Raw genomic sequence first — 15515 nt, 5'->3', positions numbered from 1 at the left:
GTATTCTACAGATTTTTTTTCTGGGTGTTATATGTATATTGGAAACAGCTGACTTTTGTAGACTTTCCAATTTTTAAAGTATTTTGAAATTGCTATTTTATCAAACTCTTGACCATAATTTAGTAAAAATCATTTGTTAATTAAGAAAGTCAAGCCAAGTAAAAGTATCTCCCTCTTATATTTTGTTTTAACTTAATTATGTCATTTTTAGGTCAGCCTTTGCCAGCTGAAATGACACTTGCTCAGCTTCTAACTCTTCTCTATGACCGAAAACTTCCTCAAGGTTACCGCTCAATAGACCTTACTGTTAAATTGGGATCAAAAGTCATTACAGATCCAAGTTTGTCCAAAACGGATTCTTTTAAAAGACTACACCCTGAAAAAGGTATGTACATATACTGCTTTAAAACTTAGAGTCCAGTAGTGGCCAGGTGCCTTCAGTCAGTAAAGTATGTTCTCTGCAAGCATGAAGATCCAGGTTTGATCTCGAGCATTCACATGAAGAAGTTGAATGTGCTGGGATGAGGAGAAAAGAACAGCCCTAACATTCACTGGCCAGCACAACTCTTAATTGGTTGTGCTCCAAGTTTTAAAGAGGGAATCCTGTCTCAAGAAAGTAAGGTCAGCAGGCAGAGGTGGTGCATGCGTTTAATCCTAGCAGAGGCAGTTTATCTCTGTGAGTTCAAGGCCAGCCTGGTCTACAGAGTGAGTTTCAGGACAGCCAGAACTACCCAGAGAAACCCTTGTAAAAACCAGGGGTGGGGAAGGTAAGGTCAATGGCATCTAAGAATGACAATCAAAGCTGACCTCTCCTAGTATGCATTTGCATTCCACCCCTCCTCCCCAGCACATACATACACATATGTAACAAAACAACTTATTGGTCTGTTAGGTCAAAGACAGTGTTTTCAATGTCATTGAGCTAATGACTCAATTTCAAATTGACCAGTTATTTTCATATATTAACTTAATGGTACTTTCTTGTCAGTGATTTGACTTATTTGTAAATATTGGAAACAATTTCATTTGGAGTCTAGATGTATATGTGTACCACATGTGTACCTAGTACCCAAGGAGATCAGAGAAAAAACGAGTCCATTCCTCTGTAATTACAGGTGGCTATAGGCCAGTATATTACAAATTGGGGTTATAACTTGATGGTTTTTATTCTCTTTTGTTCTTATTTTTACTTCAAAAATTGTTTATCATCGTGTGTGTGTGTGTGTGTGTGTGTGTGTGTGTGTGTGTGTGTGTCTGCGTGCACATTAGCCACCACATACATGTGGCAGTCAGAGGTCAGCTTTGAGGACCATCTCCTTCCGCTGTGAATTCCTGGCATTAAACTTAAGGCAAGCTTGCACAGCAAGTACTGCTTTTATTTACTGAGTTTCTCGTCATTCCTGCTCTTTATTTCTATGCTTGTATGCATGAAAGCATAGTGTATATGTACATAGGTTCTTTCTTACATACTGAGTTTTTGTACAATGTATTATATAGATCACGGAGACTTAATTGGTAGCTGTCCAGAAGATGAGGCTCTTACTCCTAGTGATGAGTGCATGGATGGAGTACTGGATGAATCTTTGCTGGAAACCTGTCCCATTCAGTCACCATTACAGGTTTTTGCAGGAATGGGTGGACTCGCTCTTATTGCAGAGAGACTGCCCATGCTTTATCCAGAAGTAATTCAGCAGGTAAGCTAAGCTTCCTACCATGGTGCATTGTGGCATGGTGAGGTTCTCTGTTCTTTAAGTTGGTTATATTAACCTTGAAATGTTCTTGGCCTTGTAATTTTTGAGCACTGTGTAAGTCATGGATCAGCTTATATAGAAAGCATGAGGATCAGCAGGGAATAAAGAACCTCATTGAAGTACGGCCTTATGGTCATCACACTAACATTCTCATTTCTGTATGTGGCTTAGATGTGATATTGACTGTGGCATACTACTTATTTGTGTCTTTTTAAATTTCTACTCTTTTTTTAGTTGCCATTTCTCATTTAGATAGTTTTAAATCATTAATTCAGCCCGTGTTAGTGTTCATTTTTGCTACTGTCATCGATGTATATGTGGTTTTCATCTTCTTTTATATTAATGGATAGTTTTGTCGTTTGTCTCTCTAATGTTCTTTACGGACAGAAGGAAGAATATGGTGGGTGTCCTGGCATACACATCTCATTTCAGCACTTGAAAGGCATGGGCAGAATTGCCAGCTCAGGGTCATTTGGGCTACAGATAGCAAGACCTTTTCTCAAAAAAACAGAAAAACCCAAAACCACCATATTTTCATTTCTCTTGGTTTGAAATGATGGTAAGGAGAGTGGTTCTCAATCTGTGGGTCATAACCCCACATCAGATATCATGCATATCAGATATTTACATTGTGATTTATAACAATTGCCAAATTACAAAGTAGCCACACAAGAATTTTTTGAATGGGTATCACCACAACATGAGGAACTGTATTGGGAAAACAGAACCACTGGTCTAAGGTCTAGATCTAAAATGTATATTGCATTGTGTTTTCTCTTTAGTCATCTTTATAACTTTAAACTTTCTTTTATGGCTGTGATGTTTTAAAGGACAGAGATTAGTTGTTGGGTCAACTCACTCATATATACATACATGTGTATACATGGATTTCTTAGATTTATTTGTAGGTCATGATTGGAATCAGACTCCCCCTAGCAATATTGTGTCTCCAGTATAAGAAATTTTTGTCTCCATGAAGTTCAGGAAATGTTCCGAAAGCTTAGAATGTTATGTTGTACTAGAAAGTGGAAGAAATTCTCAACAAGTGATGCAAACAGTGTTAAAAGGTTGTAGAGGACTGATTGAGGGGATCTCATACCAAATCTGATTGCACTAGGTCATAAGAATAAATAGTAGGCTATTGCAGCTTATAGGATAAAATTAGGATACATACGGATAGATAGATGCTCCATGAGTAGGAGGGAAGAAAGGACTATTTCCCCCAATATTTCAGAACCAGATAATGTTGTAAACAGATGTTTCTGTGTCCCAACCACTCAGTCCCAAATAACTGACTCAGAAGCTGAATACAAATTATAAATGCTTGTTGGCCAATAGCTCAGGCTTATTACTAGCTAGCTTTTTTTTGTTTTTGTTTTGTTTTTCGAGACAGGGTTTCTCTGTGTGTAGCTTTGTGCCTTTCCTGGATCTCGCTCTGTAGATCAGGCTGGCCTTGAACTCACAGAGATCCACCAGATTTCTTTTTATGCTTTGCTATGTGGTGGTACATTTCTTTGCATGGCACGTTCATCTCCTGCTCCCTCTGCATCTGAGTGATGACTCTTCTCTCTGCTCTTCTCCTTCTTATCATCCTTAGTTTGGTTGCCCTGCTTATATTTCCTGCCTGGCTACTGGCCAATCAGCATTTTCTTTTTTCTTTTTTGGTTGGAGCTGAGGACCGAACCCAGGGCCTTGTGCTTGCTAGGCAAGCGCTCTACCACTGAGCTAAATCCCCAACTCCGCCAATCAGCATTTTATTAAACCACTTTGAGTGACAAATCTTTACAGTGTATAAGAAAATTACTCCACAGCATAATGTAGAAAGAATGACAGAATTGGGAAGTCATCCTAGCTCACCACTGTTGTAGCTGTGGTGTTGTCCTTTTATTTAATTCTTGCTGCCTTTTAAGCTGTGGCTGTCTGAATCAGAAACTGCAACTTGTGGTCTCCTCTCCACTCCTTAAAAACCCTTTTCTTCTGGCTCCTCCATACCACTTCCTCTTAGTTAATTGCTGATTCAGCCTCCTGACTTCGGGTGAATTTTATTTAATCAGATACATCTTTCCATCATTAAACAAATGTTCCAGAGCATAAACAAAAGTAACACACCTTAAAATAGTATTCTACAACACTATGGTTTCAAGGACATTTTTGTTTGTCTGTATTGTTTTTTGAGTTTGTAACATATTACATCATTTTCCCCTTCCTCTTTCTTCCTCCAAACTGTCCCATATACTCCTTCTTGCTCTGTTTTAAATTCATGGCCTCTTTCATTGTTACTACATGTACATATGTGTATATATTCTTAAATACATAAATACAGCCTACTCAGTCTGTAGAATGTCACTTGTTTGCTTTTTTTCAGGGCTGACCATTTATTTAGTGGTGGATAACCACTTGGTGTGTTCTTCCCTGGGGAGGACTATTTCTTAGTTGCCTATAGTTTTTTTGTGTAGGACTGAGACCTCATGGGCTTTCTCCCACCCATTTTTGGTGTGTCTATGGGTGTTGTCTTTATTTAACTCTAATTTGGGTGGTCATATTGGTGCAGTTTTATGGGTATAGCTGTGATAATATTAGGAGACACAATCCCACAGAAAACTCCTGATCCTTTGGCTCTTATAATCTTTCTTCACACCCTTGCACAGTGTTTCCTGAGCTTTATGTATGAAAGTGGTTTTTTAGGTGTATCCATGGGAATTGAGCTTCACAACTCTGCATTTTTAAAGGCTACTATAGGGTCTAGAAAGATGGTTTAGTAGTTAATAGGGCTTACTGCTCGTCAATATTTGTTGAGTTCCTGGCATCCATATGAGGTGGCTCACAAACTGTGTATGACTCCAGCTTCAAGGGACATGACATTCTTCCGGCTTCTAAGAGTACAGATACACACAGCGTTCAGTCACACATGAAAATGCATTTTTAAAAATGGTGACATATGCCTTATTTATTTTCTTGAAGATTTATTTATTTATTATGTATATAGTATTCTGCCTGCAGGTGTCCCAGCAGGCCAGAAGAGGGCACCAGATCTCATTACAGGTGGTTGTGAGCCACCATGTGGGTGCTGGGAATTGAACTCAGGACCTCTAGAAGAGCAGTCAGTGCTCTTAACTGCTGAGCCATCTCTCCAGCCCGGCACATGCCTTTAATACGAGTTCTCTGGAAGTAGAGATAGGTGGATCTCTTGAGTTCCAGGCTAGCTAGTTACATATAAAAATAAGTAAATTCATTAACCGCCCCCCCCCCCAAAATACTAGTAGAAGTGAGTGAATCAGTTTGAAGTGCAAGATGTTAACATACTTTTGAAGAATCTTTAGTTATTCCCCTAGTTCTAAATAGGAAAATGCAGTTCTATTGTAGACACACTTGGTAGACACTTCCGTACTCATGATGTCATATTCTTTTTGGTATTTGTTACCTTGTTTTTTAAAAAATGTATCCCTTAAGTCTTTATGTTCCTGCAGTTTAAAGAGGTCATTTGAAGTGTCTTATAATTGAACCAAATATTGAAACATGGAAATAGCTAAATGCTTCTCTTTTCTTTAGGTGAGTGCTCCAGTGGTAGCATCTACCACTCAGGAAAAACCAAAAGATAGTGATCAGTTTGAATGGGTGACCATAGAACAATCAGGTGAACTAGTTTATGAAGCTCCAGAAACGATCGCAGCTGAGCCTCCGCCTGTCAAGTCAGCAGTGCAGGCCACTTCCCCCATCCCCGCCCACTCTTTGGCTGCCTTTGGATTATTTCTCCGTCTCCCGGGGTATGCTGAAGTGCTCCTGAAAGAGAGAAAACATGCCCAGTGCCTTCTTCGATTGGTGCTGGGAGTTACAGATGATGGAGAAGGCAGTGAGTATTTAGAGTTCCTAGTTAAATTTATCAGCACACACACAAATAGCTTGGATGAATTTGTTCAGATGATTGTCTGTTCTTAACCATTTGTTTCTTTCATAGTAAAGCTGTTTTCGTGGTTTGTCGTTATTGTTCTTTGTTTGTTTTTGTTTTTTTGTTTTTTGTTTTTTGGTTTTTTTTGTTTTTTGGTTTACCAGAGCTGAGGATTGAACCCAGGGCCTTGTGCTTGCTCAGCAAGCGCTCTACCACTGAGCTAAATCCCCAACCCCAACGTTATTGTTCTTTTAGAAGTAAATTTTAAAAAATCCTAAGCAACTTTCATGTTCATTTTATAAATTGTATGCTGAATACTCACAGTCCCATGGAGTGACATTGGACTAATGTGATCAGGAAGTAGGACTGTCTTCTAGTCATTATAGTAGAAAATAGAAGAGCACATTGACTCTGACCAGTTAGAAAAGGATTTGAGCTTAGTGAGGCTATTTCTTTACAGACTGTTTGTGTGAAGTTGTATAGCAGTTTTGGTGGTGCTCTGAAAAATAGGCAAAATTTAGTTTGAGGAGATTATTTCAGAACTGGAGAACTGAAGCAATGTTTGGAGGCTTGGTATATAGGAAGGGAGTTAGCTGATTAAAATCTCCATGAAAGGCACTTTTTGTTGTTGTTGTTTGGTTTATTTTGTTTTTCGAGACAGGGTTTCTCTGTGTAGCTTTAGAGGCTGTCCTGGAACTCGCTTTGTAGACCAGGCTGGCCTTGAACTCACAGAGATCCGCCTGCCTCTGCCTCCTGAGTTCTTGGATTACGGGCATGCGCCACCACCGCCTGGCCTAAAGGCACTTTTTAAAAGTTGTGATGATGGTACATCTTAAAATCCCAGAGCTCAGGAGTTCAGTGGCAGAAAGATCAGTATTTCAAAGCTGCCCTTGGCTATGTACTGAGTTCAGTGGCAGCCTGGGCCCTGTAAGAGTCTGTGTGAAAACTATGAAAGCGCTTCCTTTAAGAAAAGTTGTTACAGGTAACAGGTTATAGAAAAGCACAGGCTTTGTTTTTAAAATTTTGAATACCAATGAACATTTCCTAAGCAGAGCAATGGCATCTGAAAAACACTCCCCCCTCCCAAGAAAATTAATCTGGTGACGCCTAGTCCTCAGCAATGTAGAAACAAAACAAGGAAATGAAAATTAAAAGGCCTAAATCTATAGCAGTGAGCCAGGCAGTGGTGGCGCACGCCTTTAATCCCAGCATGTGGGAGGCAGAGCCAGGCTTATCTCTGTGAGTTTCGAGGCCAGCCTGGTCTACAGAGTGAGATCCAGGACAGGCATCAAAACTTCACAGAGAAACCCTGTTTCGGAAAAAAATAAAACAAAATCTGTAGCAGTATTTTGAACACAGAGAAGAGAATTAAGAAAATTTTGTGTTATATGGTAAAGATGTAATAAACACAATTAAAGCTATAATGATTATCCATTTTGAGATCATTTAATGTAATGGAAGTTTGGTTGGTCACAGTTAAGGCAGGATAGGAAAGAGTTTCATTTGGGTTACTCTTAGTTGTTCACTGCTGATCATAAGCAGCAGCAAAGGGAAAATGGACTTTATGCCACTTTGCACTGCACACAGTGAGTGCAGAGAATGGTTGTGATGCATGATTGTGACACTCTTTCTGCAGTATTCTTCCACTATAGTGCTGTATCACCTGTGTTTACCACTTCTTTCTGATTAAAGCAGCACAAAACTGTTGACAATCACATCTGTTCTTAGGGAAAACCACTTGAAAGGCTAGCAGTTACTCTCTGATGGTTGTAAGAAATTTCTTCTTTGGTACATGCTTTTAATCCCAGCACTGGGGAGGTATAGGCAGAGACAGTTGGCTCATTGTGAGTTGGAGACTTAGCCTGAACTACATAGAGAACCCCGTCTTTTAAAATAAAAAAATAAATTCTTTTTTAATGGTTAGATTTTATTTCACATTCTAGTTTATAATACCTTTGTTGTCATTGATGGCTCAGATGTGTAAATTTACAGAGTTTATATGTGCTATGTCTTGTAGAGACGTTCTTGATACTGTAATAAAGATAATAGTATTCTATCTCACATTCAGACTGCTTTATAATCAGTTTAGTAGTGAAATCTTACTTTGTCATTATTAGGTATGTAACTACTTATTATTTTCAAGTGGTGTTTTGTTTTGGGGTTTGGTTTTGGTTTTTTGAGGCAGGATTTCTCTGGCTGTCCCAGAACTTGCTCTGTAGACCAGGTTGGCCTTAAACCCACAGAGATCCACCTGCTTTTACCTCCAAAATACTGGGATTAAAGGCGTATACTGCCCTTTGAAGTATTTTTAATTCTAGGCTTCTCTTTCACAGGCCACATTCTGCAGTCTCCATCCGCCAATGTGCTTCCCACCCTTCCTTTCCACGTTCTTCGCAGCTTGTTCAGTGCTACTCCCTTGACAACCGATGACGGTGTGCTTCTGCGGCGGATGGCCCTGGAAATTGGAGCATTGCACCTAATTCTTGTCTGTCTCTCAGCTCTGAGCCATCATGCTCCACGAGTTCCGAACTCTAGCCTTAACCAAACTGAGGTAGGGTTTATTCAAATTCTTTTAGCCAGTGGTTCTCAGCTTGTAATCTTGCTCCTGTTATGAATTGTAATTTAAATATCTCTTTTTTTCCTATGGTTTCAGGCAACCTCTGTGAAAGGGTGTTTGACCTCCACAGAGGTTGTGACCTACAGGTTTAGACCTGCTAATTTTAAGTTATGAAAAACTAAACTTAATTGATGAGTATGAAATGACATTTCAGAATTTGGAGTTCCATTTTATGATTACTATGGGATACTCTGATAGCCTCCTCAGAAAAATCAGATTAACCTACCATTAAGAAATGGGGCCGGGCGGTGGTGGAGCACACCTTTAATCCCAGCCCTCGGAGGCAGAGCCAGGCAGATCACTGTGAGTTCTAGGAAAGGCGCAAAGCTACACAGAGAAACCCTTTCTCGAAAACAAAACAAAACAAAACAAAAAAAAACCCAAATAGGTAGTAGGACTGTTGAGATGGCTCAGGGGTTAAGGGCACTGGCTGTTCTTCCAGAGGTCCTGAATTCAGTTTCCAGCAACCACATGGTGGCTCACCACTATCTATAATGGGATCTGATGCCCTCTTCTGGCCTGCAGGTGTGCAAGCAGATAGAGCACTCATAACAATTAAACAAAAAAAAAAAGAAAGAAAGAAAGAAAGAAAAGAAATGGGTAGTAACCCAGCAGTGATGGCACACACCTTTAATCACAGCACTCAGGAGAAAGAGGCAGGTGTATCTCTTGAGTTCAAGGCCATCCTGGTCTACAGAGTAAGATCCAGGACAGCCAAGATGGAGAAACCTTTTCTTGAAAAACCAAAGATAAAGAAATGGATAGTTAGAGCTTTTCCACTTATCAGGATATATTGATGTCCTTTTTCTTTTCTTTTCTTTTTAACTTTTAGAGAATCTTATTATTGAGTTGTAAGTTATATATTATTGTAAGCCTCTCCCCCCTTAAAAAAAGTCAATTTATTGTAATGAGCTCACAAATAAGAAATTACACAGCTTGGTTAATGTAGCTATTCAGACAAATACTTGCCCAATCCAAATTCTGTACATCTATTCTGAGGACTTGTATTTTGTTAGAATGGTCAATCGCAGCCATGGAACTTCTTTTATGCACTTATGTAACATACACACACACACACACACACACACACACACACAGGACAGACATACTGAAGGAAAATTCATGACAGGATTAAAACTAGAAAAAGTGTTAATTTTATACCTTCTTTCATGAGTCCTGTGTCTGTTACCTACATTCCATCCTTCCTCAACACCTAATACTACTTTTTCTTACCCACTTTCTAAGTCTCACACTATAGCCAAACATGTATTAATTTACATAAATAAATGTATAAATTATAAACAGAATCTGTAGGGAGGAGAGCACATGGTTTTTTTTCCTTTTCTGAGATGGTGTCCCCTTAATTATTACTACATGTTCTAGTCACAATTTGAACAACAAAAATATTGAGATGTGTTTCTTCTAGAAGTAGAGATAGTCTGCCTGTCTTGATTGATAGCATCACTTTAGTGTTTTGATGAAATCTCCTGAGGTAGTTTTTAACTGGAATCCTAAAGTGGTCTGACTTACAACCCTCCCCTTTCTGTTTTCTGTTTGGTTTCCAATCATTGATTCTTCGAGCCTATTTCCTTTCCTAATCCTCTCTGTCTCTCTATATTTGGTTTTCTTTCACTTAGCATTTAATATTTTCACAGTTTTTTTCATGTTGCATGTGTTAGTTTACCTTTTTGCAGATAAATAGTATTCCCTTGCATTTGTTCATATATTAATTTCTTGGTAGGCATTTGGAATCTTTCTGTCTTTGGATTGTGTGAACAGTGCTGCTGTGAACTTGTGTGCACAAATGCTTATTTTAATACCAGTTTTCATTTCATTGTGGTGTATGCCTAGGAATACTACAGTAATTAGTTTTCAATTTTTTGATGAATGTTCAAATTGGTTTTTGTGTTGTTAATCTGTTGGACAGTACAGTGGTAATATTCCAAGCACTAGTAATATTCTTTTTCTTAAAAGCCACAGGTGTCAAATTCTCATAACCCTACGTCAACAGAAGAACAGCAGCTGTATTGGGCCAAAGGGACTGGCTTTGGCACAGGTTCCACAGCATCAGGATGGGATGTGGAACAAGCCTTAACTAAACAGAGGCTAGAAGAGGAGCATGTGACCTGTCTTCTGCAGGTGTGTTTGTGGATTTGTTATTGTTAATGATAATCATTAAATTACTTTTTTTTTTTTTTTAATTTGGTCTCTCTTTTAGTGATGACTTACTAATTCATTTTCAGTTATTTATTTATTTTTCTTTTGTTGATGTTTCATGTAATCTAGGCTGGCCTTGAACTCTCAGTCTTCCTTTCTTTATCTTTGGAGTGCAGTCATGACTGGTATTCACAAGCATTCTTACCTACTTCATGCTCACTTTTGTTTTCTTCTCCAAATACATTGTAAAAGCCATGGGATTAAAGAGTGTTCTTCCTTGCTTGTATTCTTAATACCTTCCCTCTCAAAGCTGTTCAACTGAGAGGAAAAAGAGGGGATGCAGTTACCCTGTGTCTTCACAGTGGTGTTTACCTGCTAGTCATCCTTTGTCTTAACATAGACCCTCTGCCCTCCTGTGTTAGAAATTAGCCTCCATGTTTCCTCCGGTGCTAGGACTGAACCCAGGACTTCACACCTGTTAAGCATATGTCCAGCAACTGAACTGTACCTGTAGCTCACTTTCAGTTCTCTTTTTAAATTACTCTATACTGTTTCCAGAATCAAGCAAGTTGAAAATAGGAGAGAACATCTATATTATAGAAACAAGAAGCAACTAAGCTAAATTGGTGCCATTTTGAAGTGTTGTTTTCCACAGTACTAGGATGGTATGCTCCTTCTAGTACAGAATTCAAAGATTCCAGCACTCTTGAACTGAATGTATCCAGTGAAACTCAACAAGGAGGACTAGGGGTGTAACTCAGTGTAGTGTTTGCCTTGTATTCATGGAACCCCTTGACCCAGTCCTCAACACTAGATAAAATTAAGAATGGTAGTACATGCTTGGAATCCCAACCCAAAGGAGGTGAAGGCAGGAAGATCAGAAGTTCAAGTTTGTTCCCAGCTACATAGCAAAGTAGAGGCCAGAAGAACTAGGGAAAGAAAGCTAAAGGAAATTATCGGTAATGCTTGAGTTGCTGGCAGTGCTGTAGTCACTAGTCACTAGCATCAGTGTGTGTCTGTCCTCAAGCGGGTTGCTTCTCCTGTAGTTACCCAAAGCACCTGCCCTGTTTAAACAATACTCAGCAGAACAGACCCCCTAAGCTGAAATGTCCTTTCTTAGCCAGGTTGGATGTCTCAAGGCTGTAATCCCAAACTCAAAAGTTGAGAGGCATCAGGCTCACTGAAAAATCCAAGGGCACCCTTTTGGAAAACCCAACTTTGAGGATTGCCAGGGAAAAAGCTGTCCCCAAAATAAAAAGTACACAATCAGAATATATTGTATGAAGAAAAAAACCAATCTGTTTTCAGCTAGGGAAAAAAAAATGTGTTCTATTCAAACATAAGAGTATCTATCAGTCATTGGTTAAGTAGAAAATACATGTCTTAAGTGTGCTAAGATCAGGTTCCTAATTATGAAATACATCATTGAAGTATATGAAGTTGAACTCCAATATACTTTCAATACTCTAGGTTCTTGCGAGTTACATAAACCCCATGAGTGGTGCTGTAAATGGTGAAGCCCAGTCGTCTCATGAGAGCCGAGGACAGAACAGCAGTGCTCTGCCCTCTGTGCTTCTGGAGCTCCTCAGTCAGTCCTGCCTCATCCCCGCCATGTCCTCCTACCTGCGAAATGACTCTGGTAAGTCACCATATATGACAGATTCATAATCTTCATGATGATATTCTGATGCAACTATGGTGGGATTGTGTGTGTGTGTTCTACTTTGAGGAAGGTATAATACATACAATGGTAACTTGAAAATAAGTTAATGAAAAGTTAACTCCATGATACTTGCTAATAAGGACATAAAGTTTTTGAAGTTAGATAAAAAATACCATGGACACTTTCTTTGCCAGTATTCATCTGATTAAGGATTGTTTTATAATGGGCTGCATGTGACATTCATGAATATAATGGGCTTCTGTATTGCTCACCTCTCTCTTTCGTCTCATTCCTATCTCCCCCTCACTTTTTTTCCTCTACTTAAAAAAAAAATTGTTAACTTGTGCATGAGTGTGTACATGTGTGCACAAATGCACATATATGCCAAGGTGCACCTTTGGAAGTCAGATATGGAGTCAGTCCTTTCCACCATGTAAGTCTCCGATAGCCAGCTCAAGTTTTCAGGACGTTATTCTTGAGCCCTCTCCCTTTGCAGTCTGTTGACTGTGTTTCAGGCTAATCATGGGGAGGGAGAATTGTGTGTATTTGTTGGCCGTTTGCGCCTCTTGTTTGGAAGTATTGGTTCAGTTCAGCTGCCCATCCATTGGCTGGGTTCTTTGACTTTGGAGTTTAATTTTATCAGTTCTTTATATAGTCTTGGTATTAACCTTGTGTCAGAAGAATAGCTGAGATCTTATTAATAGAGGTAGCCACTGTTAAATTTGTGTTGAAATCATTAGATAATTCTCTCTCAGTTCTTTTTACTTGTAATACTGGATATGCTATTGTTTATCCATCTTAATTTTAGATTTTAACTTTTATTTAACAAACTTAAGGTTAGTAAATGGCTTTTAAAAACATGGAAATTTATGCATATTTAGTGTTATTCAGTTAAATTATGAATAGTTCATCTTGTTTATCAGGAATGCTTAATGAATTGCTTTCCTTCTAAAGCCCTTTAATAAGTTTTTTTTTTTTTTTTTTTTAGTAGACCTGAAGTGAGTATAAAGGAAAATTTATTTTTAGCATGTGTTTGTAGAAACATGTTTTTAAGTGTTTAGTTTCTGTAAATCTCAGCAGCAAATTTAAGTCACCATGTTTAGCAAATCTTACTGAGGTGAGGTGATAGCTCGTTCTGGTTTTATTTATATTTCCATGGTGATCAGTTTATTTATTTATACTCAAAATATGGTTTGGTACCGAGTTTTAAATATTCTTACTGACCTTTTATATCTCCTTTTAAGAAATGTCTGTTGAGATTTTTTTTTTTTTAAATGGGATTATGTGGATTTTTGTTGCCATTGAGTTTAAGTATTATTAAATGGTTTGTAAAAATCTCAATTTCTGTAATTTACCTCTTGACTTTTTGGTAGTTTGTGTTGCTTGCCATAGGCTTTTTAGTTTGATTTATGGTAATGTCATTATGAAGGCTTCTTATATATGAAGGAAATGGCTCTGCAGAGTCAGCAGTTAAAAGCATTTGCTTTTGCAAGGCATTCTAGTCCCAGTACCTACATGGAGGCTCACAGCTACCTGTAAGTCCCAATTCTAGGGTATCTGACACTCTTTTTGGTCTCCCAAATGTATCAGGCATACACGTGGTACGCATACGTGCATACATACAAAACATACATGCAAAATCAGATAAATCCAATCTTTGAAAAGTTTTATAGGGAATTACTACATGATATAGAAATCTTACTATTGAGTGTATGTGTGTCCATCACAAGGAAATAAAATAGTAAGATAAAAAAAAGATCTATGCTTTTTTTTTAAGCACTATTTATAATAACCAGGATACAGCTTTATCATCCAATTTATCATTGTTGATAAATGAACAGATTTTTTGGTTTTTCAAGACAGGGTTCTCTTGTGTAGCTTTGGTGCCTTTCCTGGAACTCATTCTGTAGCCTAAGCTGGCCTCGAACTCACAGAGATCAGCCTGCCTCTGCCTCCCATGTGCTGAGATTAAAGGTGTACACTACCACCACCCAGCTATGAATGGATTTTTTTTAAGTGGCATATTCATAATGGAGTATCATTCAACCACAAGAAGGATGAAATCCTGTCATTTGCATATGGGAAAACTAGAGGACACTTTTTTTAACTTAGACAGGAACATGAAAACACATACTACATGTTCTCATCGTGTATGTTGAAAACGTTGAACACTTAGTGCTAGAAAGATGGCTCAGTGGCTAAAAGTACTATCAGCTCTTTCAGAAGACGTTGGTTTGATTCCCAGCTCCCTTATGGCTAGTCAGAACCATATTCTAGTCTCTGGATCTGATACCCTTTTCTGTGGCACACACATTTGGTCTGGGAGAGTTGTAGTGTCTCCTAACACTTGGCCAGCCTAGTCTGCAGTAGTTAAATTAGGAATTTCAAACTAGACAGAAGAATTTGAAGGATCCCAACATGTATAGGTAATTCATTTTTTGGAAAATATGAATGCTAATTATTCACCAGTGAGATGATTCAGTGGGTAATGACCCATGCTGCCATGCTGGAAGACCCAAATGCAATCCTTCCATCCTACAGGGGGAAGAAAACTGACTTCTATATGTTACTCTCTAACGTCCAAGCATGTGCTTCCCCTCTCCCCTAATAAATGAATAAATGTTGTTTTTTAAAGAGAAGGAAGTGCTAATTGCCTCTATTTTTATCACCATATATTGTATATACTCATTGAATTACAATACTGTACATAGTAAGTAGGAATACCATATGCTGGGTAAAAAGGGTTGATTAAAAATTAAATAAAGAGCCGGGTAGTGGTGGTGTACACCTTTAATCCCAGCACTGTGATCCAAGCGGAGGCAGGCCAGCCTGATCTACAGAGCTAGTTCCAGGACAAACAAAACTATACAAAGAAATTCTGTCTCGAAAACAAATAAACAAATCCAATGAAGAGAAAAAGCAGTTATTTTTTTTCTAGAAATTTCTTGGGTAGATTGGAGAGTCTTGTATGAAGAATATGTTGTTAGCTTCAGCATTTTATACAATTTTGAAATCTGGGTTTTTTTGTTTTTTGGTTTTTTTGGGGGGGGGGCTGTTATCATTTTAAGTCAGTTAGCCTGCAGTTACCCCACTTCTCACCAGATGCAAGTACAGTGTCACTTTTAGGGAATGTTTATAAAAAGTCTACAGGCAGGTTACCTTTACTTAAGATTACTCTCATTTTGAAAAACAATACTTTGTTGTGCCTCCTTCCTCCTGAAAATAATATAAGTTGTGTGAAAATAATATAAGTTACTTGCTGTTCATTTAATGGGCATGCACCTTTTACTGCTGTTTTTGAAACATGAAAATATCTTATTTAGAGTTGAAAGAGAAATTAGGACTATTCTAAGAGATATTTGTGTTTGTGGCTGGGAACTGAGAAGAGAGTGTGTTCCAAGGAGCCACAGAGTATGGGGTAATCTCATGTGAAAAGTTGCA

The 15515-nt window shown here is 38.4% G+C and overlaps 1 protein-coding gene across 11 annotated transcripts in view; it reads left to right on the top strand.

Annotated features, from left to right (window-relative positions):
• Birc6 (baculoviral IAP repeat containing 6) overlaps window positions 1–15515 on the top strand; it is a 185646-nt gene that overhangs the window by 132213 nt on the left and 37918 nt on the right. For all 11 annotated transcript variants that reach the window (XR_004943402.1, XR_004943403.1, XM_036171155.1 and 8 more), the window contains 6 exons: window positions 212–385; window positions 1498–1694; window positions 5301–5601; window positions 7971–8188; window positions 10229–10393; window positions 11882–12050. Coding sequence is in view for 9 of the 11 variants with exons in the window: in XM_036171155.1 (XP_036027048.1) it covers window positions 212–385; window positions 1498–1694; window positions 5301–5601; window positions 7971–8188; window positions 10229–10393; window positions 11882–12050 (1224 nt within the window). In the remaining 2 variants the exon portion in view is untranslated. The remainder of the gene's footprint in view (window positions 1–211; window positions 386–1497; window positions 1695–5300; window positions 5602–7970; window positions 8189–10228; window positions 10394–11881; window positions 12051–15515) is intronic.

Source organism: Onychomys torridus, chromosome 21, assembly GCF_903995425.1.
Source record: "Onychomys torridus chromosome 21, mOncTor1.1, whole genome shotgun sequence".
In the NCBI taxonomy this organism is placed as follows: Eukaryota; Metazoa; Chordata; class Mammalia; order Rodentia; family Cricetidae; genus Onychomys; species Onychomys torridus.
Note: the sequence above shows the minus strand (reverse complement) of the source record. Positions and strands in the feature narration are given on the sequence as shown.